This window comes from Mus pahari, chromosome 6 (genome assembly GCF_900095145.1).
Source record: "Mus pahari chromosome 6, PAHARI_EIJ_v1.1, whole genome shotgun sequence".
Taxonomy (NCBI): Eukaryota; Metazoa; Chordata; class Mammalia; order Rodentia; family Muridae; genus Mus; species Mus pahari.
This window is the reverse complement of record NC_034595.1, coordinates 55,329,762-55,356,102: the sequence shown is the minus strand read 5'-3', so window position 1 is coordinate 55,356,102 and position 26,341 is coordinate 55,329,762. Positions and strand designations below refer to the sequence as shown.

The window sequence follows — 26,341 nt, the reverse complement described above, 5'->3', positions numbered from 1 at the left end:
GACGACGACGACGACGACGATGACAAGGAGGAGGAGGAGGAAGGAGGAAGGAGGGGGAGGGGGAGGGGGAAAGACACTGTGTGTGTGTGGGGGGGAATGCCTGACACAGCCCTTTCTCCTGCGTGCACTCTCAGTGTTGCTTGGTGGGCATAGCCTGCGCCTTAAAAGTCATCCAATAGTGATGACATCATCTACCTCTTCCTGAGCCCTGAGCCAGACATTCACATGTTCTGAGTGAGAACCTTGGATATAAATGGAACAGGTTCCATCTTATCAATAAGACAATTGAGGTGGATCAAACAACTTACTTTTTCATTATTAATGCAAGTTATTAGAATGTTTGCTGTGTGCTTATATATAACCATGCAATAAATGCATCAGATCATAGTTTAAAGGACCAGAGTCAGAAAGGTGAGAGAAATTACCCATCTTTATCAACATGTTCAGAAATACAGAAGCAACGCTGGAGGCTGGGTCATCTTCTGCTAGCACACGACAGGCCGGGACATCACAGGTTCACTCATTCATCTGCCAAATACTGACAAGACATCCAAGCTGTGCCAGGCCCTGCTGGAGAGCACACCGGGATCCTCAACTGAGCCCCACCCCCCCATGTGGCTTTGTAGTACCCTGCATCACTATGAGCACCAGGCAGTCTATGTGGCCCCAGCACCAAGCTCCTCCATGCAAAGATGAAGACTCACACGCAGCCCATTGGAATGACACACATATGCCATCTCTACCACTCAGAGCATCTTTTGGATCTGCAGGGTCTGAGGCAATGTGGGCAGTAGGGGACACAGGGGTGTGTCTTTATTTATGAAACTTCCAAAGTCTTTTATCCAAGAATCTTCACATCAGCTATCCAAAGGAAATTAACTATAAGTCTGTGAAAGATGATGGAAAACGCCTTAGCAAGCCATTCCCAGGAGGCAGGAGTCTGATACCATCTTTAGCTTAAGCAGCTCAAAAGATGTCACCCTGGTGCTGAATGAACAGGTGCTGGCTCAGCTCATTAAGTCCCCAACATTTTCATCTTTGCTAAGCTAATTTGCATTAACTTACTGGGCACTGGATAGCTATTAAGTGGGAAGCTGCTGTAGCTCCCGAAGATTCAAACCCAACAGGAGGTTGGGATCAAAGAATGTATCACATGAGCGTACATGAAAGCCACCGTGGGATCTCACTTGGGCCTACTACACTTTGAAGGGGAAAAACAATTGCTTTGGGGCAGGATGACTGCTTCCTATTGCCACCAGGAAGTACTTCTCACTGCCTAGGGCTACCATTATCCCATCTGGATGACTGTCTGTTCTGTAAACATTTGCTGGGTACCTACTCTGTGGCAGCTTTGGGCTGTGCAGGCAAGGGTCAGGGAAGAACCATGGAGGCAGATATAGGAATGAGCACAGCAGAGCAGAGAACTAAAGCATAAATGCTGTCAACTGCTCCTCTAACTGGACTTCAGCTCAGCTCTCCAGCTACACACCAATCCTTAGAATACCATGCTGCCTACCTAGCCTTTAAATGGTCTTCCTTGGGAATGGTATAGGGATGACACTCGGCTTTCTCCTTGGATAATAAGTAGTAACTGCTTTCTCTCCCTCTGTTTTATTCTCCAGTCCTTGTAGACCAAGAAAGGTTAACGTGTTCTAGGAATTACTGGAACAACTTGACAGAGAAGTTAGTAACCCAATTTCTACCAGCAGCATACTTGACACCCATTTGCCCACCTTTGCCTCTGAGCCATGGGTGTCTTGTGGAGAGCAATCTATCTAGTTAGTCTGTCTGGGGTAGGAGGAAGATGGAGATGTGAAAGGGTGCCTCAAAAAATTTCTAGTATGTGCATATAGTGCGAATGACTCCTTTCGTTGCAATGTGGCCCATGAGCATGCACCCTACAACTCTCCAACCACACAGGAAGCACTGACTAAGTGGCACAAGCGCTCCCCCTAGATGTCTACCTGCACAGCTGCTCCAGCACTCCATTTCCCAGGGACCAACCATTTCTGGCCACTGAAGGACCAATTAGGATGAAGAGCGAGTTTGGCTCAGAGACTCACCAATGGTCTTGCTGAAATTTCCTTAGCAGGGCACTTAAGCCTTTCAAGTGTATAACCCAACCTAACTTCCTCTCCCTTTCCTCTCTCCTTCCGTTACTCCCTCCCTCATTCCTCCCTCTCTCCCTCCTTCCTTCCTTTCTTCCTTCCTTCTTCACCCAGAGCAAACCTACCTTGTGAGCTAAAGACACCCTCTCCACTTTTTCCCATCAGCCTGAGAAAGGCTGCCCAGCTCCACATGACTTTATTTCCTATGTCCGAACAAAATCTGTCCCTCTGCCTTTGGCACTGGAGGCTGCTGAGTAGAAACCAAGCAGAGAGGACACTCTACCTCTTGCCCTAGGTGGGAAAGGCTGATACAATAGATGCAGTGGGCTCGCCCTTTAAATGCAGGTCTTCAGGATGCAAACTTTATCCCGTTAATTTTCATTTCTAAGGTTGTTGGGAACTCAGGCATTTTCTGAAATGGACCAATGCCTCAACCAGCTCCAGAAGGATTTCAGAGATGATTTCATCCATCAGGATGGATAATCCTTCAACTCTGAAATGGAAGATCATAATGCTTTGCCAATCTACTCTGATCCCAGAGAAAATGGACCGATAAATGAAGATGATTTCAAGGTTTAAAGCTGCCTCTTCTAACCCAATCTGCTAAAAATTAAAACTCAGTAAGGCATAGTGAGAAGACTTTTCAACTCGTCATTTTTATGAAACAGAGAAACCACACAGACTCTGAATTCTACCCCTGCAAATGAAACTGGGCTGCTGTGGTCCAAAGTGTTCCAAGGCAAGAGCAAAAGGCTCTCTCTCCTGCTTGACCTTCAAGGCTCTGTCCTGCTTGACCTTCAAGGCTCTGTCCTGCTTGATCTTCAATGCTCAGAAACTCACTGTCACCTCCCATGACATTCAAGACCTTTCATACACACCCAAGATGAGTATGTTACACACGTAAAGGGGAGAAACATACATAATACAATCTGGTGAATAACAGAATAACACTCAATAAGTATCAAGGAAGAGATGAGTGCCACATTGATTTTTGTTTTTTTGTGGGTTTTTTTTTTTTTTTTTTTTTTTTGTCTCATTCTGTTTTGTTTTATGAAGACTAACCCAGGTACTTGAAGCTGATACTTTCCTGGCATTCACTAAAGATGTGTGTGTGTGTGTGTGTGTGTGTGTGTGTGTGTGTGTGTGTGTGTGTGTGTCATTCACTAAAGATGTGTGTGTGTGTATGTGTAAGTATGTGGCATTCACTAAAGATGTGTGTGTGTATGTGTGTGTGTGTATATATGTATATATATGAATATGACTCTAAACCATAGCTTTAAAACACTTTAAGATAAAGTGACAAATGCAAGCTTCCTCCTTGAGGCCTAAGCCAGGTTAAGGAAGAAGAGAGATGGAACTAGCAGTTAAGTAAGGTCTGGGACTGGGTGTTTGTCCACAGTTCCTTTCAATTGAGAGCTATATTTTGTTTCGTTTAAAGCAATTCTGATCTTTCTGGTGTAATATGCATTCAGGGGGGTAGAGGATGAGAGGAGGGAGGGAGAATACAAAACTATACACCCATAGGCATTGATGGATGCCAAGGACAGAAAATTTCCAGTAGACCTGGTCTATAAATTGTCATTTAAATTTGCAATTTAAAAACACTGCCTGACTTTTTGATTTAGCTGACTGTATATGAGGCAAATAATGGAATCCTAATAAGCAATGTTTAAATGACATCTCCAGTCTCCCAGACAGAGAGAGTGAGAGTAGAATTCTAAGGAGAGAAAATAAATCTACTAAGAAGAGGGAAGAAGGCCAGAACTAAATAGTTGCACTAATCACTTGATGGCAGATATCAGAAAAATGTCTTTTGGGGTGTTTAAAATTTGAATCCCCGAGAGGCGAAGGATAGGTTATCAGCCAAAATCCCCTAAAGTCATTGTAAGGAAACAAAAGTGAGCTCAATTTTTACATTCCATCACATTAAAATAGATGAACCAAAAAAAAAAAAAAAAAATCAAGGCACCAAGACAGCATATTAAAGTTGATAAGCTGGGGTTAGAAGATTTAAACTGCAAAAAGCACTCAGTCTCCCAGGCATCCATTGGTGAATCTTAATGCCAGCACCATGCTGGAGTACTAGGTCCAGCGAAGGGGCTCCCAGCCCGCAGCTGCTTTCTTCCCCTTGTAGGAAAACAAGTCATATCCTCGCTGCTGCACCACACATTTCTCACTGAATCTACTCAAAGGACAGAAGGCAATGTGAACTATCCACTACTAAAAAGAGTTCTATGTCCTACACACCTTAAGGAATGTTTGGCAAACCACAAAATGGACCGGTGAAAAATGACTTGTTGGTACAGGGGTAAGGTCAAAGGTCCTGTGAGAAAAGACCAAAGAATAGTACATCATTCACCATGTTTAAAAATGGTAACCACATTTTTTTTATACAGAGGTAAATGCAGAAGAGGATTCGATTACATATGTTTTGCATGCATCTCTGCATACACTCGTGTGCAGGAAAAGAAAAGCATCCAAAGGAAATACACTTGAGTGTTAGCTGTTCACTAAAGAAAATGCTGGGGCTACAAACACTCTGCAGAGCACTTGAGGCTGCCATTAAAATTGATCTAAATTGGCAAATCATACAAAAATCTATCTGTAATCTATAGCTTTGAGAACAGGAAGGGAAACCACAGCAATGATTATTTCAAAGCATTAAAGAAAAACTAACGGAATATAAATGGCTGATTCTAAGAAAATATAAGCCAAAGGCCAAAGAATTGCCTATATAATGAAGGCTGATCTATTGTTCAACAAATGCATAATGAATGCACACTATATGCCAGACCCTGTGCATGATATGAGATGTATAAAATATACTAACTTCAAGGTACTGCAATGCTGAAAGATTGAGAACAAGTTACCATTCAAGGAGATGTCTGATGTGCTGGTCTGTCAGTCTCTGGGGAAAGGGTGGACTTTGCTGTTCACAGTACCCATGTCAATGCTTTAAGAGTGATAGGTAGACAATGTCTGTGGAATGGTGAGCTTTGCATGAAGCATTCGTTGAACTGTTTAACAGATACCTGACTGCCAAGGACCTTTACCTAACTCTCTTAACCCCATAGGGAGCCCATGGATGGTTGTTTCCTCCTGCTATGTGATTCCAGCTTATTACAAGCAACTCCTGCCGCCTTACCTAGTAGCTTTCCATCGTTCACAGCATATCTTTAAGGTCCTTGAGCCCAAGACCTGATCACAGTCTTGTAGGGCCATCATTCTGCCTGGCTTTAATAAAACATTTTAAATGGATATGGGAAACAAGTGGGGGGAAATGGAAGACAATTAAACAATAGGAAGAGAAAGAAAACAGGAGTTAAAATTTTCATAGAGCCTTGTATTTAATGAAGTTAATGTTTTGACATTTTTAAATCAACTAACCTTTCTGGATCACCTCCTCCAAATAATGTCCACCTGATGCTAACAGGACAGGTATATTATGTTCTAGGACAACTGTGAATGCAGTAGAGGTCAATTTGTAGGTGGCAATGCTATATCCCAACTTCAAAACAAAGGACAGCACTGCTCTAGGTAAAGAACTGAATTAGGGCTCCTTCACCATTCTATACATAATCATCTGATCCGTCACTCTGAACCCCAGGAGGTTTGTCAGTAGAGTATACGATGGTCAACAAAGCATGAGATGAATGCAGACTGCTCAGGTTTAAATCCCAACTTCCAGCTTCTGACCAGAGTTGCTGATTCTCTCTGACTTTTACAGGTTCAATATACGGGTGAACGAAGGGGTGCAAATTGTGAAAAGAAAATTAAAATGAGTATTCAAAATCGCTTGCACGTCTGTTTTATTTCTTACCACCTTATATCATGGACTTTCTACTAGTTAAAGTATAACATTGAACTTACTAAAAGCCATTGGATACTGATAGACAGGGCAAAACGTATTTCCCAGACCCTCATGAAGCGAGGGCTAAAAGAGACCTTAGTGAGTTGCAAGCTTTGGACCTGCTTTCAAGCATCAAGCAGCCTTTCCTTCTTCCGACCTGATTTCAACACTCGTGTTATCCATCACCACCCCGGTACAATGTCCAATGTCTTTAACACACTCTTCTGTGCTGCTGTTAATAAGGGATATAGGGATGATCATCTTCCCAATGATAGAGGTCCTGATCCTTTTTAGGATCACATAATAAGAACATTTTTCATTGTTGGAGATAATTCCCCTTCCCGTGCACATTTGTCAAAGGAAGTTTCCAACAGTACCGTACATCATCCTGAAATACATGATAAGATTCAGGTCCGCTATTCATCATCTGCTGGGCTCCGTCCAATGTGTGAGTTCCTGCGTGGCTTTTCTTGCCTCTGAGTTAACAATTAGCATGCAAGTTCTCCCTAGAGCAGTTCTCCCTGACCAGCCAAGGGAGGTAAAAAGACTCAAATGATGATGTTCCCCAAACTGGAGGGGAGAATCTACGACCACAAATGGGTTCTTCATGAAGGTAAACAATGGAAAATTACTGCTTCACAGCGGGAAGGAGACCCCTGGGACCCAAGCACTTGCTGAGGCTTTACTCAGTAATCACTACTGGAAAGCAGTGGAACAGAATAACTTGTATATGGTATGGTGCAGAAATACTACGCAATGGCTACTTTAGACTTGACCTTTAAGAGGACTGTTTTCCATATGCATGCTGGGTCACTCCGAACATCTCAGCTTAGGAGCACAGACTTCCTCATCTGGAAAATAATTCTATCAAACACATAACTCACTTTGAAAGCTTTGAAAAAGTGAGATTTTCTTTCACTTTTAATTTTATATAAAAATTAAAACTTCACTTAAAAGAGTGTGTGTGTGTGTGTGTGTATGTGTATGTGTGTGTGCATGCGCGCTCACATGCACAAATGCCATATGCACACTTAGTGCCTGTGGAGACCAGAAGAAGACATTGGATTCCCCTGGAACTAGAGTTATGGATGGTCATCAGTCATCATGTATGTGCTCTTCATAGGGACCTAACCTGGTTCTCCTGGAAGACCAGCAAGTGTGCTTAACTACTGAGCCATTTCGCTAGCTCTCCTTGTGAAGATAATTAAAATTACTTTATTTTCTGCTGCCACCTTTGACCTCTGTGGTGCTCTCCTGATGGGCTACATAGACATACTTAGGATTGCAGCAGGTGTCCTCTGACCATGCTACAGGAGATATTTCTGAGATCCCAGAACACCTGGACACATCTGCTCAGCAAACTCAGAGAAATAACAAAGCCCCATATTCTAGGCCATTTGTTGATGATGTGCAAAGACACAGAACCTCAAATTCAGAGAAGGCGCACACACTTAGCCTTACTTGCAGCTCCTTTGAGGACTTAAAGGGCTACAGTGAAGGGCTTTGTTCTTCCAAACATCAAAATTCAGGCCCAGCCACTGCCAGAGGCAACACACTGAGCTTAATGAAGCAGTGGGATGAACTAATACAGCAAATCGTATAGCTCTTACTACCAATATGGGCCACATCATGCTAAATTACAGCACTAGACATGATTGGACACACACCCAGACAGGAGGAGAGGCTCCCAGAATGGCATGACTTTCGAATGTCACATACCAAGAAGCTCAGGAGGCAAAGTTCTTCTGAGAGATGTTTGTATTCTTTTTTTATTTTATTTTTCTTTCTCCGTATGCAAATCCTTCCCCTGCTGACTTTATGAAATCTTACTCACTGAGCACTGACTGAATCTCTGCCCCTTGCCAGGTGCTCTGTGAGGAACCCACAGCCAACTGTAGAGGCTGAGAAATAGTTAAAAGATGACTAGAGAACTTCAGCCAACGTGAGTGGGCACCAATTCTGTGGGACCTACCCAGACCAGGGGAGTAGACGAGCCTTATAGTTTTGAATTCATCCCTGCACTCCTGTGGGGATACTTTAAACTCTGCTGCATCTCTTTTACCTGAAACTTCAGTGCTCAGTGGCAGAGATGAGTGGCACATAGCCCCTACTCCTTCAGAACTCAGAGCCTCTTAGGTTAAAAGAGGAGAAAAAAAATATCTCTTAAATAAACATATTGTGATTATTAGTAAGAGATACTTTGAAAGCCCCAGGATGGGCTGGGAGAGGAGTAATGGATCACCAAGTATTGCCAGGGGGGGAAAACACCTAACTTTAAACTACATACATGGAGTTAGCTTTGAAAAAATAAAGAATTCCTTCCTCAGAGAAGAAAAGGCACGTGCAAATCCCCGAAAGCTAGAGCAACACAGTGGGGTGAGTACATTGAAATTCATTTGCTTGAGCCACTGTATGAACTATGATTATGAAGAGTGGAAGGGGATGTGTGTGGAAAGATAAGGAAGGGCGAGGACATGCGGCTTCTTAGACGTAGAGATAAGCTGAGGTATCGGGATCCTCTCACTGTAGGTTTAAAGCAGGCGGACATGATCAAGTCTCCTGATCAAATCAACACAAGGCTGGAGATGTCTAATACAGGAAATCTCAGGATGCACTTAGGAGACTACAGAACGTTCCAGATGAGAGATAAAAGCTAGCTTGGAGCACCTTTAGGAGGAGGACAGTTAGGAGATAAAGAATTAATGGGCTGGAAAGACATGCCACTTGTCACTTGCTGGTAATGGTGATTCATTAACTGAGGATGCAAAGAGGCTCGAAAGGTTAAGGATAATGGCAGCATCTGGTAACATATTCAGGGTCAGTGACTTCAGAAAACACAGGAGCCTCTTCCCAATGCACGGCATATGATGGGAGACCCAGGATCGCTATCAAGATGGGTTGACCTGAAACCACCACTGCTTTCTCCCAACCCTGTATCCATGAGCTTTACTGACCAACCTCAGGGACAGTTATGACATCTTGTAACAAAAATCCTTGATTTGAAGCACTTTAAAACTTAAATAGCTCAAAGTCAGCGAAGAAAGTGAACAATTACTTCATTATAAAAACAGACAAACAAAACATAACAAAACAACTACCAAGACAGAGAGTACCACCATAGATTTACCTGGCTCCAGTGTCCATAACCCTGCCCATTAACTGGTAAAATCCTTGCAATGTTTCATACCCCTCACCCCCTAGCACTGAGACATAGGAAAACCCCCTAGAATGTGTATATTGTAATGACTACAACAATCCATATGCATGGAAACAAGTCTCCTGATTTACATGATACTCTTATACACACAGAAGGGCAACCTAAGACTTGGGCTCATTAGGGAGGGCTTGTCTGAAATGGTTATCATGCAAGAAAAACACCAACTCCTCTCAGAAGGCTCTGCTGCAAGTAAGGGGAGATAAAACAAAGACAGGCAGGTCTGTGGGGCTAATGCTAAAACTAAGTTGTTCAGAATCTGTTGAGCTGAAGGTACTCCAGCCAAGGAGACATTCCTAGGTTCTAACCCTGCCTCCTATGTTAGTTTCCCTTTATCATTACTGTAAAATTCCTTGATAAAAGCAACAGAAGGGGGCTGGTGAGATGGCTCAGCGGGTAAGAGCACCGACTGCTCTTCCAAAGGTCCTGAGTTCAAATCCCAGCAACCACATGGTGGCTCACAACCATCCATAACGAGATCTGATGCCCTCTTCTGGAGTGTCTGAAGACAGCTACAGTGTACTTACATGTAATAAATAAATAAATCTTTTTTTTTTTTTTTTAAGGCAANAGAAGGGATAAGAGTTTGCTTTAGCTCACAGGTCAAGGTGTAGTCAATCCGAATGGGGAAGCCAAAGCAACAGGAGATTGAAGCAGCCAGTAATATTATATCTGCTTTCAGAAGAGAGCAACGAATGCATGTACATTACTGCTTAACTCACATTCTCTACTCTTTTATAGTCCAAGATCCCATACCTAGGGAATGGAACCTCCCATGGTAGGTGAGTTCCCACCTCAACTTATATAATCAAGTAGAGGCTCATTTCCCACATGATTCTTGGTTCTGTCAAGCTGACAGTTAACAACAACTATCACAACTCATCTAACCCACTGAATGACTGCTGGCAGTTCCTTCTCTCAAGATCCTATACCTAGGGGATGGAACGCCCACAGTAGATGAGTTCCCACCTCAATTTATATAATCAAGTAGAAGCTCATTCTCAACAATTCTAGGTTCTGTCAAACTCACAACAGTAACTACTGATAACTCATCTGACCCTCTGAATGACTGTTGGTAGTTCCTTTTCTCAAGATCCCATCTGTGAGAGCCAGGCTTGGCTCTCTCCATCCACTAATTCCTCATACTTTTTTACGTGTCTCAACTTCTACGGTACTTAATCACATGCAGATGAACTCAAAATTGAAGTCATTGACATACTTGTGGTTTTACTTTTATATTTATTTTATGACAGGGTCTTGTCCTAAAGCTCCAGTTGGACCATATAGACCTCAAACATGCAACAATCATTTTTGGGCTCTATCTAATGCTAGGATTCAACTTGGAATAAAGGTAATTTTTTAAAAAAATTTATTGACTGTAATGTATTAAAAATGAACAAAATAGGGAAATAGTAAATCTATCTCTCTAGACAAACCCTATAGAAGACAAACCCTATAGAAGTCAGAATGCCTCCCTTAGCTAGAATCTCCTGCTATAGCATGGGCAGATGAGATCCCGCATCTCTTCCTGTGGTACTTTATCTCTTCCCAGGGTATCAAGTATCAGTTGAGCTCATGGGCGTGGCTGGGTAAACATCTGTGAAGAACAAGATGAAATAATGCATCTAAATGTTTCAAATTTGTGCAAGGAGCTATAATTTCTACATTCTTTTGGTAGTGGAGGAAACTGAAGGTTTCTATATCAGAAAGTAGTGGAGAAGGAGGGAGAGGGAGAGGGAGAGGGAGAGGGAGAGAGAGAGAGAGAGAGAGAGAGAGAACACAAATCCAGTGTCTCAGTGAGCTACAGGCAACATCCCTCATCACTGTAGGCATGGAGCAGTAGATAGCAGTAACAATAGATGAGAATCTTTGAAGAGTCGTGAAAATATTACCCTTCTGTGTCCTGGGGTTCTAAAAGGCCAAGGAATATGATGCCATTATAGAAACTAAGTGGTCAGCCAATACTAACAGGCTATTCCCTAAGTGCAACAAACTATTAAGAACCCAGCTATGGCCTTGCCAAAACCTTCATAAACTCAATACAATCTGGTCAGGATTGTAATGCATTCTAATATAGCTGATGTGGAGCCCTCCGTCATAGACCACCTGGATCCTAGTGAGACTTCGAGTCTAGAGTCCTACTGGCAATACGTTGGCTCGTTATCAATGCTGTAGTTAGCTGCTAGCCCAGAGATCCAGCTCTACCACAACACAACAAACAGTATGTTAATTTGCTGATATTTCTAAAAAGGGAGACCATGATGGCCTATGACCTCAGAAAGATCAAAAGAAAAATGTTACCATTGCTAGGTCCCACAACCACAGCAACTCACATATGTCTACCTCTCTCATCTAACAGTGCACGCATGCATGTTTTTAAAGATAAGTAAAACCAGGCTTAAGGAGTCTCCATCACCATCTCTGCTTACCCAGCAGAAGTGGAGAAAAGCTAGAATAAAAACAAGTTCTTTCCTGCACCTAACCCAGTGATCTTTGTACACACTCAGGTACCAGGTGGTGATGCAAGCCAGGCGCTGACCCCAGAAATGCCTGTATCTGTTAGTCTAACGGCCAGTCCTTCCACCATTGCCTTCCACCAGCAACTCAATCCTGGGAATGCAACCAGCAAGAACTGAGTCATTTGATTCTTCTTTTGGTGGCTGGTAAGGGACTTGAAAATACAAATTTCCTTCCTCTGGACCTCCATAAAATTCACTCCAGAGACAGGCACTATTTGACAAGTTGTCTGTGTGACATGATCTAATAACTATGAAATGAAGAAAACAACCTTATTTTTTCACTATTTCCATTTCTCCTTTGAATATTGAATACTCTTGCTAAACCTCATACACAGCTTGTCTAGAAACTTATTCATTGAAGAAATATGCCCTGTGTTGTTTGCACTTGAAGCTGCCTGGCTTGCTTTTGTAGTCTAGGTTAAAAGAACACGCCAATGGGGTTCTGATAAATTCAACAGGGCCTCTTAGCTTTCACGATACAAGGTCATCATCTCCAGGAAATAAAATATATTCCCTAGGATCCACCCAAATCCTGCCTGTGGGTGTCTTTTATTTTGTAAAATCATGTAATAATTTTGGAAAGTAATGGCAGATAATAAATCAAGATATGAAATCATACAGATTGTATAGTCTCAAGCATGTATTACCTAAGGAAATTCTTTAGCTATAAAAAGTGGACTATATATTATCCACTCTTTCCTTTCTGACAGCATCCATATATGAAGGCATGACAGTAATGGAAGCTACAATAGTTTAAAAGGTAGAAAAGGTATATGCCAATCCTACTGATAACTATGGGTTAAGAAAAATTTTTCTTTACTTAACAAATCATACCCAACTGGGTAAAGAAAATAATACACTGTGATCAAGTGAAGATGACCCAGGAATTGAAAGTAAACAATCTACTGGTGATTTCCACAGTCTCTGAAGCAAGTATAGAAACATATTATAATCCAATTTCCTTTAAAAAACAAAAAACCAAGAACTTATAACTATGAACCTTTAGTAAAAGTTAAATATTATACTTAAATATAATTTAAAATATTTCTCATTGATCCAGAACAAAGGTAAGGGTGGTTATAATTATTAAGTAGCATACTGACAGACTCTACCAAAGCAATATGACAGGAAAAATACTTATTTTCACGTTATATTGATTCTATAAAAATCCAAAAGGCAGCTCAAGAATATAGCATTAGTGTGTTCAGGATTCAAGGTCAATATGTAAACTAGTCCATTAAAGTTATTATTTTGAGCAAGGTAGCAGCCTTTAACAAAATACTTATTATCAAATCCTTAAAAGTAATGAATAAATATTGTTACTACACATTCATTTTCTATTTTAATGTGTTCACATGCATTTATGGTGCTTGTTACTATTACACAAGTAAAAATAATTATAAAATCATTCATTTTCTGAGACAAACTGGCAATATATCTGTCAACAGCTCCCTTGCTATAAAATTTGATAAGAAGAAAAACCTGTGGTTATGATAATCGTGATGTTGACGGAAAAGAAAAAGAGAGGGAAGAGAATGTAGCAGCATCTGTTATTAACCAAACAGCCATGATCCATCAAAATCCAAAAATATTAAGCTTTCAAACCCAGTGAGATGGTGTTTTGGATGGATAGGTGGCTGAATGCAAGACAAAGAGACAAAGGTACTAGCTGAGATGAGAGTGGGATCTTTGTGATGGGACTAATATAGGAGGAGGAGGAGAAGGGAGAAGGAGGAGAGAAGAAGGGTGAGGGAATGGAGAGGGAAAGCAAGAGCTAAAGTAGACGAGAGGCAGAAGGGAAAGGAGCAGAAGCAAAGAGAAGGAAAGAGAATGGTGCTCTGCCCTCCAAGTGACACAGTTAGATGGTGGCCATCTACAAGACGGGAAGGCAGCCTTTGTAAGGGGAGGGATGGTGGGGATCTCACACTTGTAGCATATCCATCGGTAAGAAATGTATTTGTGCTATAAGCCATTCGATCTATGGTATTTGTAAGCGCGGTTCAAGCTGACTAAGACAAGATATATAATGTGGAAATAGAAAATAAAATTGAGTCAAAGAAAGATGACAGAAAAGAAAGAAAATGAGACAAGGGAGAAAATGACAGAGCGTAAACTGCCAACTTCTAGTGAACATTTAACACACGCCAAGTTCTAGACTTTAGATACTATTCGCCTTACTTAAATTAACCTATACAGTCAGCTCCTGAGTAAATACTATCAGCTTATTTTATAGGAGAGGAGAATAAGGCTGGGGAGGTGGACCTAGTGGACTGTCTCAGAAAGAAGTGACACTCCTCCAATATATTCTACATTAGCAATGTAGATTCTTCGGAGGTGAAGGCAAGGAGGATGGAAAAGGGTCACCTTAGCCCTCCCATCAGGTCCAAGTCCTTAAATTAGTATGCTAAAAAGCCTAAAAACCCTCTCTTCAGATTGCTGAGTTATGCACATTAAAATATTCTCTAAGATAAAAATTTTAGGCATTAAACATTCAAGAGCATAAGTTTAGTGGAAAGGTTAATTTTGAAGCAAAAATACAACTTGTCAGTTTCTACTGCAAAAGCATTTGAATCTTAGAGCCCAGCAGACTTTATAACCTTCTCCCACACAACAGTCTCTCAAGACCTGTTCCCTTGCCCATTTGCTTTCTGTCTATTATTCTCAGACTGGGAGGCATAAAAAGCAAGGTCTACATGAAGTTTCAGGCAATAAAACAGACTGTCTCCAAAATATTTGTGTTTCATATAAACATCAAACACAAAATTTATAGTCCGTCTTGGAGTTCTGATAGCCCAGGGGCTGAATGTGGATTCCATTTATGCCCTGCGCTTCTCAGGTGCCAGACAGATGCCATCACAAAACATGATTAGGCAGGCACAGTGATGTCTCCAACAAATCACCGATGGCACACGGAAACCAAGGGCATCCTGATTTGCAAACCCACAAAGATTTCAAATCCAGAAAGAACTCTTCTAAGCTCCTTGTATGCAGCTGAGAAGACAGGGGAGAGGAACTCCACCATGGGGATAAACACACACACACACACACACACACACACACACACTCACCACACCACATACATAATACACACAACACATACATATATACACAACACATACAACACACAATATTCATCACACACATTCATATAGGAACACACACATGTAACACACACAAACACACATATATACACACACACACATACACAACACATACACACATATGGACAACACATAAAAAAATATAACATTCATCACACACATACACACAGGAACACACACACACATTCCATATATATATATATATATATATATATATATATATATATATATATACACACACACATATACATATACACACACACACATATATATACATATACACACACGTAAAACACACATACACCATACACACACACAAAGAGAGAGATGGAGACAGACACAGAAAGACAGAGAGGAAAGATCTCATAAGCACACTTCTAACCACCTAACCACCAAAGGGCACACATTTAACAATACGCATATTCATAAAACCATGGAACCAACTCTCCCTGCAAAATATCCATAACGATAGAATGATCTTTGTAAGGGATTCTGGACACGTCAATCCTCCTCACCAGCTACCCGTGGACCTTCTTCTAAGAACTTTCCATGTGCTTAGAGTCCCCGGGGGAGCACAGGGCCTAGCTCTAAGAGTTGCTACCCCAGATGACTCGTAGAAACATAAGACATTTTAAATAAAGCGAGACACTACAAAAGTGCAACTGAAGCAAAACAAGCAAGCCGCCATCTCCATTGGGGACTGAGAAAGGCTCAGGAGGTTGCACAAAACCCAGTCAGGTACTGATCCATGAAGGAAAGACAATGAGCAAGGACAGGCTTTCTGTCAACGGCTCTGCGGTTTTCAGTGGGGCCTCCAGACCAGCATCGCCTGGGAACTCATTAGTGGTACAGTCTGCAGATATTGGATCCTCGCTGGGGATGGACTCCACGTTCTGCTGTCATCAGCCCTCAGTAGCCGGGTGTGGTCAGAGTTTGAGAAGCACAGCAAGATGTAAAAGGAAAATGCAACAGGGAGAAAGTCTGGAGTGGGAACAGAGGTGGGGTCGACAAGGGTGGACCCTGATGGAGAAATGGCCAGAGGATATAAGCAGAAGGACTCTGGGTCTCACAAAAATAACTAGGGGTTGTGCCTGGTGAATAACAGCCATCAAAACAGGAGCACAAAATCACCATAAAAACAAGACCTGTTGCACAGCTCTGTTTTTCTATCATTCTAGAGTTAACTTTATTACGACACAGAAAGGCAGCCTTGTGAAGGGCGCATGGCTAGGCCTACCTTTCTTCCTGGAGTCTTTCTTGGTGCTGGTTTTCACAGCTACTTGAAGTTCTGTCTCAGTTGACATCCTACTTAATCCTTAGTCCTCTTCACACAGACCCCGGGCCTCGGCCAGGCTCATCGAGGATCCTCTCCAAGAGAAAGGCTCCTCCCTTCAGAAAGGACACCCCACGCCGTGCATGTCATTCACTCTGGTGGAGTGCTGCAAATAAAAGCAAGAGAACAGTCAGGATCACGGCCCTCCTCCGGCTGAAGAGAAATGTGAGGAAGTGAACCCACGAGCATGCCACAGCAAGCACACCTTAGTCTATGTGGACAAATGCGTTCCTCTCAGTCTGAGTTTATGAGGCCTTGGATGGGGTTTACGTTACAAGGAGGACGACCACATTCTTTGCAAAGCGGTTAAGCAACCAAAAGAAATGTAAATTTTCAAAAGCGGCAAACCCCAGCTCTTTGTTGCCCATGTTCCTGATGGCCAAGCACTAGATGCCACCCAGAAAATATCACAAAGACAGATTTCCTGACCAGCCCCATGGAGACCTTTCCAACAACAGGCCACCCATCCATCAGCCAGGCTTGATCAGAGCCTGAACAGCTAAGGCAGATCATAGGGGAGTGACCTGCAGTCTGTCCCTCACTGGCAGGCATCAGAGGGGACATAGAGTTGACATGCAATTGGGCTCCAAGGGTAAGGTGACAAATGGGGCTGAGGAAGTTTGCAGCCAGCCAATTTTTATGTCAGCTTTTCCCTTAGCTGTAAGGGCAGACAAGCATTTAATGTGGGGAAAAGAAAGGAAAAGGGCCGGGAATGGGAGACCCCAGTTTTGTTCACTCTGTCTTTCCTGAACATGTATTACACGAGTACTGAGAATTATGAAGAATAGATGCCATTAGGGGGAAGAGTGATGATGATTATAACAACAGACACTTCAATTAATGCTAGCATTTACTATGCACTTACTAGACACGTTCGATATGCTGACCTCAATGGTACACATGCACTGTCGCCTTAGATCTCATTTAAATTGAATAAACATACTGCCTCTGTCAATAGTTTTTCCCCAGTCCCTATCTGATAGTCGGAGCTGAGAATCCACTGAGAATAAACATCTCACTAGTTATCCACTATCGATATTAAGAAAAAAAAAAAAGATACTAGAAATGCTTCTTGAAATTGTACAAGCAATATTTAGCTCGTTCCATAGAATTAGAACTGCTTAATCTAAGAGTACTGGCCTCGAATGCCAGTTGAGCTCAAAAAGAATAATGACTAACCCTCTTAATCATGACAATTAAAGATGGCTTAACTATAAGGCTTAATAAGAAAGCCATATAAAATTACATTCAAACTTAATTGTGAGGCGACGTCCACCTTATTCAATGATACCTGGTCAGATTTTTAAAAATAGCCTAATTAGTTTCTTTCAAAGGACACTCTCTCTGTATGTAAGCACTTGAATTAGAAGATCTAAGCTTACAGGGAAAGAAAAGAGATCATTGCCTTTGTAGAACGGACTTTCTGAAACCACACATTAAGGAGTGAGAATGTCTTCATCATCTTTGGGACATGAGGTACATACCGACACTGTCTTTCCAAAGACGCATCCCATAGGATGTAGAGTCACAGTTATTGGTCACATATTGACATATTGTTTTATTGCAATAAATATTTTCTCTTCTCTAGTGTAGACTGTGAGGAAACCAACACCATGCAACTCTGGTAGCTTGCTGCTAGTCCACACAGAAGAGTAACCCAGTGGAAGCATCAGTGCTGTGGAAAGCAGCCAGACACCTGCATGACCAAAGCCAAAGCCGGCATAAATGTTGACATACCGGGGCTCAAAGGAGCAAGCGTAGGCTTTGGTTTATCTTCATGAAAGCTGCACATGGGATTAGCTGTATTCTATAGGATCCCGAACAACAACACTTTTGTCAAACACACAGTGGAAAGGACTTCCATAAACACATGTAGAACAAACACACAAGTGAATGCATGAGGTTTTTTTTTTTTTTTTTTTTTTTTAAAAAAAAAAACAGGCAGGAGGCTTGTCATGAGCAATGGTGCAGAGACTGGAAATCACTAATCTAATGAATGAAGGGAAGCTCAAGTCCGGCAGAAAGGTGATTCACTGGGGGTCATCTTGCTACCCCTCCATTGTGCTTCTGCTGGTCATACGATCTCTTCTGTTAGGTCTGCCTTGACGTTTATCCAACCGCTTGAGGTTCACTTCAAAAAAGACCGTCCAGTTGAGAAACATCCTGAGTTCCCTTGTAAAGTGGAATCTCTTCTGTCCATACTGTTTGTGGCTAAGTCCAGAGTTTCGACAGCTGCCCAGTCAGCCATGGGTCACCAAGGAAGCCACTGAGCTTTCCCCACCTCAGTGTCTTTACCTGGATGATGGAGCTAATGTTGCCCAATCAACAAAGTCACTGTAGAACTGAGAGCACACCTGTCAGAGGCCTGAACGACAGCCTAGCAGACCGTCCTCCCCAGCACTTCATAAACAAGAGGCCAGAGGTTCTTGTGTGGTTTAATCGAGGCCTCATGTCCAGTATGGACTTGTGGATGGGGAAATCAGGAGAGCTTAAATCTGCCTTGTGAGAATGGACAACGTATAGAATGTGGCAGGCTTGTGGTGCTATATACAGTAGGTGCCTAATCCCTAGATATAGAAAGGAGCTCACAGACGTGGGCTTATACAATTTCAGAGATTCTCAAAAGCTGCTCTATGAAAAATGGATAAAGTTTGGACTATTTTCTCTCCTTCTACTTCAAAAGCCAACATCTAGTACCTCTCCATTTCCCCTGGGCATCTAGAGTCTCTTGTTTGGCAAAATGTGATACGTTTGCGTACTGTGAGCATTACTTGTGAATCTCTGAAGTACCTCGCTGTATCAATAATGATGGGAGACACCAGAACCATTCTGAATGGAAACGTGAGATAGGGAAGTTGTGGTTGAAATCGTGCGCAGCAAGGGCCTGGCATTCCCTTTAATTTTCCAAAAGCCAGAGGTTGAGCGAATTCTGTGAAGTAGCTCCAAATTATTTAGGAAATTCATTTCTTTGTAATTAAGGAGATTAAAGTCCTCCAGGGCCAGAAACCATGTGACAACTCAAATCATTTTCCCCAGGAAAAGCTGTGAAACCCTATCAGTTAAACTCAGGCTCGTCTGGAATTTTGAAATGCTTCAATAATGTTTCTTTGCTCCACACAATCTGCAGTAATTTAATATTTCTGAAGTGTGTCAGGTTTTTTATAATGAGCTCTTCAAGTCTAAATGTGAATTATGTAACATTCCACTACAGACATTCTGTCTAGTGAACTGCTTCCGAAATGTAAAACCCCGTGTTGGGGAAGAGATGGTGTGGGGGCCAAACTACCACAAAACAGAAGAAACAGGGATGCCTCTTCTTGAGAAACAAAGCAGGGAGGTTTTGGTAACTCTAACAGAGCAAACACAAGGGAACACACATACTATAATGCAGAGTTAGATGCCCTCTCCCCCACCATAGAGTCTTGCCTTAAAAAGGCTTACTGAGGCTATAAACTTTTCAGAGATTACTTATTCAGTCACTACATCAACATGAAGAGTTAGAGGTTAGATTTTTCTTCAGCAATGAGAAAACTGGGACACAGCTACGTAAGCAAATACATGGCTTAGACTGAAGCAGAAGCTAGTCTCTGCCCCCATTCACCTCTCGCTGCACATCCATGGGAGAATGAATAAGGAGTGTCTGGTCCTTCCGCTCCATGGGCCATCACTCAGCTGTTAAAATGAACATGACTGAGGCACCAAGCTGTAACATGGAGGGACCCTGGAAACATCAGCCAAGTGAAAGGAGTTTGACAAAGACAACTGGGTAGTGTATGGTTTCATTCCTAGGAAATGGTCAAGACAGGTAACCCCACCCCCACCCCACTCCCGAGCAGGTCAGTGGTTGTTTGGACAAGGCTAATAGTAAGAGTCTGCTCAATGGACCCACGGGCAATTTGGGGGGGATGTGATGAAAATATTTTGGAATTAGATGGGGACGGAGGCTGGGTTTGCAAATATCATCCGTGATAAGTATAATAAAAACGTTTTTAAATGGTTCATTTTATGCTATGAAACTTGCACCTCAGCTGAAAAGTCATAATAAAACAAACGGCCTCAGCTTGATACAGCCTTATATGACATGCCAAGAAGGGTTCATATTCCCTTCTAAAAGAGTAAGCCAATGAGGACCTGGAAATCTGAAGCCATTACTCAGGATCAGCACTCTGTATGGGTACCACTGAAAACTGCACCCGACCATCACCATGGTTGGCTTTGCGGGACATCTTCTCCCATGTTGTACAAATAACAAGCGCATGAAACAGGTTAGTTCAGAAAGGAACAAATGTTTGCAAGGTACAGACACACAGCTTTGGCTTCTTCATCCCTAAAAACTGCACGACAGGAGGTAAGGGATTTGAAAGTAAGAGAGTGTCCCCCCACCCCAAAAGGGCCAGCTCAATATGTAAAGCAGACCACCTTTTGCTGTTGTTATTGCTGTTGTTGTTGCAAGATCTAAATTGAAAGCTTTAAAAAAAAAAAAATAAGGAACAGGGTAAATAATCCAGGGAAGAGTGGTGATTTCTATAAAACAGAGGGCTGGGTGGTACGGTAACCAGGTAGCGAGTTGAAGTGCCTTAACAGAGGGTGAAGTTAGTTCATTGTAGACTTTGCACACTGTTCTATACAGTTGATGGGACTTGGGGGACATGGAAAAAATGAAGCAGATTACTTTATCCCTAAGAGCCATGAGAATCAGAAGGCCAGTGATGCAAAGTTTGGATGGGAAAGACAGACCAAGTCACTTAGGAATCTGTGATGTAACTGCAAATACTCCATCTGGGGCAGAAAGAGCATCCAACGACTAAAAGGGAAATGCCAAACCTGTTTAGATGGTTTTTCTGCAAAAGAAACCTGAAACTATTTTTGACATGCTACGGAGCGAGGGAGGGGTGCTACAGGTGTCTTGGGAGTCAAGGTTCTCAGCAAAGGAGATATATTCAAGTACATAGAAAGAGTAAGGTGGGAAAGAACGCTAGACGGCAGATTTGAAATTCATTCCCTGAAACCTCCGTGTATGTGTGTGTGTGTGTGTGTGTGTGTGTGTGTGTGTGTGTGTGTGTGTGTGTGTGTGTGTGTGTGTGTGTGTGTGTGTGTTCATCCCTAAAAAGGCCTAGAAGCAAAGAGTCCTAGGGGCAGTGAGATACCTCCAACTTGGGGGGGGGTGGCCTCTACCTTCATTTTTTACATAAGAAGCTGGGGCTGGGGCGTATAGGAACAAAACCAGGTCAGATGCCATGTTCTTCCAAAAAGTGAGGAAGTGCCCAATGCAAAACTACAGGAGAAAAGGTCCTAGGACCACCTCAACAGAGTGATTTAAGCAGCAAGATGATAGGGAATGATACATCATTGAATTAAACAGAAATCCGTAAGCCCATACCTGTAGGAAACAGAGAAGGCCCCTATGAGTTAAGTCCTGCTAACGTTAACAAGGACTTAATGTTAGTTAACTCCAGCAGTCCTGTGTGCCGTTGACATGGGCACAACCATATCAAGGATCTCATGACCTAGGGCTCAGAGGGATATAAAGCTTTCCTCAAGGGACCAAGTCTTGACAATATGTGAAGAAAATATTCTTCATAGTGTCCCTACCTCCTGGATATTTACAGTCTAACTTGTTCCTCTACAGACGCTGCTTCTTCTGGTTCTGGTTGTATACCTAGACCCTGCCTCCTCCTTAACTCGAATACAATCCCCTTACCTTCTTGTCCAGCAGTGCTGAATAACCCTGCTTCTCTGTCCCAATCTCCATAAGAGACTGGCTGAGCTTCCAGAAGGCTGAGGATTGAGCTGGTCCTAGTTCTGCCGTGTTTCTGTGTGTCTGCTGTTTCTTGAGTTCCTCACCATCCCAGTCTGGAGCTATGCTGGCTATGCCCAACCCTGCTGACAGGTGAACACAGGGGATGGCGAGGAGGTTGCCTTGTACAGAGTGGATGCTAACAACAAGGAGTGGGCGACAGTAGGAGCACTGCAACTACACAGTGACATTTTGCAACCACCGGAGTAGAGACGAGTCAGATACTAACCCTAGACAAAGGTAGACCTGGGAAGTTCTCATGAGGAATAGGACTCTGCAGGCCTTAAACCCACTTAATCTGTGGGTTCCAAGGGGAAATCTGTAACCATTCAGTAGAGGAGTTGAACAACATCTCAATTAAATTATGAAGGTCGGTGTCAACATGGAGGACACAGGGGAGGTACAGCCCGAAGATGCAGCTCCTCAGACCCTGCTAAGCCTCCTGGTACCTGCTCAGGTTAAACCTTTCAAACTGGGAAGGAAGCCATGAGGGGCTATGCTCTCCAAAATGCAATAAACCACAAAGAAAGGCTAGAGAGCTTTGATGAAAGTGAACAAATATATCAAAGATATGGTCTATGTTCAGGGTTCTATTGTGAAGAGAAAGGATGTACTACAGTGGAAATCTTTGTGACAATTAAAACTATATTAGGTACAATGCTGCATCAATGTTAAATTTATTTGACAACTTATACATGGTTATGTAAGAGAATATATATATATATTCTTGGGGGAAATACATCAAATATTTAGAAGGGCCAAGATATGTCTGTATTATTTTGAAATAATCTAGAAGAAAATTATATACCTACAAATGTACATGTGTGTATGCATGCAATACCTAAAACATAATGGCTATACATTACAAATCACATGAGATAAAACATTATCATTGTTAACCTAAGGAAAAGGCTTAAGTAAACTCATGTCCTTTAACTTTTTTTGGCCAATTTTAGGATTTCCATTTTACACACACACACACACACACTACAATTTATCTCAGATCCCAACACACAGTACCAGCAGAAATGCTTTCTGTTTCCTGTTTGTGTATGTGTGTGTGTGTGGGGGGGGACAGAGACAGAGAAAGATGGAGAGAGACAGACACTGAGACAGAGACAGAGACGGAGGGAGGGAGGGAGGGAGAGAGAGATATGAGGGCAGACATGTAAGTCAAGCACACATGAGGAGGTCAGAGGACAACATGAAATCAGTTCTCTCCAACTTTTAAATGACTTCCAGGGACAGACCTCAGCTCTCCAGGCTTGCACTGTAAGTACCTTTCTGCTCTGAACCATCTTGCTGGCCCAAAGCAGGCCAAACAGATGTAGGCTGAACTCGTTTAAAATAGCTTAGGACCAGAAAACATTTCTCCTTTTCAAAACTGATGTAAAAATATAAAGGATGACTTACTATGTGATATCTGCTAGTTTCACTTTTCTAGAGGGGAAAAAAATCTAGCATCAGGCTGTGGGTAATCTTATCAGATTACTCAACTGTGAATGGGACAGCGATGGAGTTAATTCCACAGGTTAACAGGAATGGGAAGAAGGAGAAGGTCTGAGGAAGCGTGCTTTGTGAAGGGACAAGGCGTCCTCAAAGGCAGGTGGAGCCACTCCTCGAGGGCCTGCAGCCTCCAGAAGCCAGGGACTTTGGAATGCCTTCGTCTGATCAAACCCAAAGCCAACCCATCAGAACCAGGTTCTAGCAAGGTTAGGGTTTCTGTGAGAGCCACATGGCACACTTAGAGGCGTTCTGTTCCACTAGTGGATCATATAGTTTCGTTAAATATTTTAGGACCATGAAAACTCACTATGTAACACTGGGGGTATTTTAAAAGGGTCAAGAGCAGAGATAACAATCCCAGCACTTGGAAGATAGAGGCGGAGAGAGCAGGAAACCAGGGTCACCCTCACCTTCACACTAAATCTGAGCCAGCCTAGGTCACATGAAACTCTGTATGTGGAAAACCAAACCAAACCAATAACAAAATCAAAAAAATCTAAGAAAAAGACAGGCAGGAAGGGAGGCAGGCAGACAGACAGACAGGCAGGCAGACAGGAAGGCAGGCTAAATTTACCATTGCTTCGAGCCCTTCTAGATTCCTGCAGGGTCTCTTATTCCATGACACCAATCCACAAAGCGTCAGGCTGTAAACTTGACAAGCTGTCCAGAGGCTGAACTCAAATCCTGCCTGACTGCACCCGACTCCTACATGCCTACCCACATAACCTAGGTTTTCTGTGCTATTTTATCACTCAGCCTCAGTCCCCTCATCTGAGAAATGGGGAAACTCACTATCTTGGTGGGTGTTTTCAGAAGTCAATGGGTCAAGCAGCATGGACTCTCACAGCTGCCTGCTCGAGGTGGTCCTCTCCCTACCTCACCTTCTTGCCTTTTCTCAGTCTTAATTCCCATCTTTTTGAGTTCTTAGTACTTTATACATGTATATTTATACATGTATATTTGCCTGCATGTATGTCTGTGTACCACACGTGTGTATGGTAGCCATGGAGGCTAGAACAGGGTGGTAGAGGCCCTGGAACTGTTATCATCTGTATATTACTTATTCGCTCTATGTAGAGGGCATCACGTCCTCTGGAGTTGGAATTACAATGGTTATGAACTGCCATGTAGACACTGGGAATCTAACCCAGGTCCCCAGGAAGAGCAGTAAGTGCTCTTAATCACAGAGCTATCTCGCCGATCCCTTTATTCTCTATCTTTTAATACAGCTATGTGTCTACTGTCTTCGTCAGGCATCACACCACCCCACTTTGAACAGAAACATACCTGGCCACCCGTGGATGACAACATGCACAGACACGTGGCCCCAGTGTAAAATCCACTCAACTCAAAGGCGAGGTTATGAGTCACTGGTAAAGTGGCTACTGAAAACCGGTTCTCTTGGAATCCTCTACTCTACAGGCTCAGAAAGAGATAAAGACAAGTTATCCCAGCATCAAGCTGTTCAAGTGGTCCCTAGGTAGGTGACCAGAGATAGCCACTGTGCGGTAGGTAGCCAGAGATAGCCACTGTGCGGTAGGTAGCCAGAGATAGCCACTGTGCGGTAGGTAGCCAGAGATAGCCACTGTGCGGTACAAGGGAGGTCGGCAGAGTGGTGCACAGCCGATAGGGCTCTACCTCAGTCTGGGGACAAACGGCGGCAGCAGGTGGAGCAGATGTTGTCAATAACGACGACGTGGAGTGAGACAGTGGAAAAGGCCTGCTCCAGCTGATTTCTGAAAAGCTAGTGAAGACCAGCCATATCGAGGAGCAAAGCTCCTGCCAACAGAGAGAGATGGAGACCATAGAGACAACGACTGGGACAGAGAGAGAGTGATGGCTAGAGAAGGAGACAGATACAGTTAATAAGGACAGAGACTAAGAAACATGAGCTATCCTTATAAACCACCGGACATCTTGGGAATTCAGTTATAGCCATAGCAAATAAACCAGGCAACCATGTGAGTAAAAACATAGACTAGTGTAGACTTCAGCCATTCTTTGCAGCTGTAGGGTGACCGCTGGCTGGTACCAGAGGGGAGCAACAGGGACTGTTCCAATTCTGTCACTATTGTGACTATAGCTCAGGTGCTACCCAGGGTTTGGAGGTCAGCAAGCAGGATGGGAAAGGATGGTATGCCTCTATTAGAAGAATTTCTTGGTTTAAAGGCTTCTGCTATCCCACGGCCCTTACTGGAGAAGTCCTCGATAAATGAATCTTCATGCAGGACAGGTAAGAGCAAGGCTATTAATCAGTGTCTGCCAATCAAATCAGTTCAATGTTCAGCCTCTCAGTGCTACTCTGCAAAGCTGACTCTAGATGCTGGGAGGTTTAGAGAGATGGAACATGGGATGGCTGCTGCTTCATCCACCTAGGCCAAAGGTCCCAGCCAGGCACCACACTGCCTCCCCCAACATAAGAACCCCCTGGGAGCCCCTCACGGGCCCGTTTGGGTTCTCCTTCATTTGACCTCTTCTGTACTGTCCAGGCAAATACACTGACCGTTCGCTCCTCCTTCCTGAGCCTGCTCCTCTCCTCTATGTGTGTCTCCTTGTGATGTGAGTCTGGCTGACACAAAAGGACCGCAGTTCCTGGGGTCTTGCAGAAAGAAGAAACAAGTGTTTAATGAGTCCCTCTCAGAAAGGGGTTGTGGGCTTTAAGTAAGCAAATACTTACTGCATTTGGCTTTGACCGACTGATTTACTTAAAATATATTAGGCCCTTATTTACTCTCCCTTCTACAAGCTGCATTTTATTATCTTGAGAGAGAGAGAGAGAGAGAGAGAGAGAGAGAGAGAGAGAGAGAGAGAGAGAGACATGATACTGCCTTGCTACCTGGCTTTCCAGGCTGACCTTGGGCGAGGACTCATCCCAACAGCTTCCACAACACAATGATCATTAGACTGCTCTTC

At 42.9% G+C, this 26,341-nt stretch overlaps 1 protein-coding gene across 5 annotated transcripts in view; it reads right to left on the bottom strand.

The window, feature by feature from the left end:
- The window catches only part of Dab1 (DAB adaptor protein 1), a 1,123,238-nt gene that overhangs the window by 248,293 nt on the left and 848,604 nt on the right, over window positions 1-26,341 (bottom strand). For all 5 annotated transcript variants that reach the window (XM_029539573.1, XM_029539575.1, XM_029539576.1 and 2 more), the window contains one exon: window positions 16,030-16,231. In XM_029539573.1, coding sequence (XP_029395433.1) covers window positions 16,030-16,096 — 67 coding nt within the window. In that variant the 5' untranslated portion in view covers window positions 16,097-16,231. The remainder of the gene's footprint in view (window positions 1-16,029; window positions 16,232-26,341) is intronic.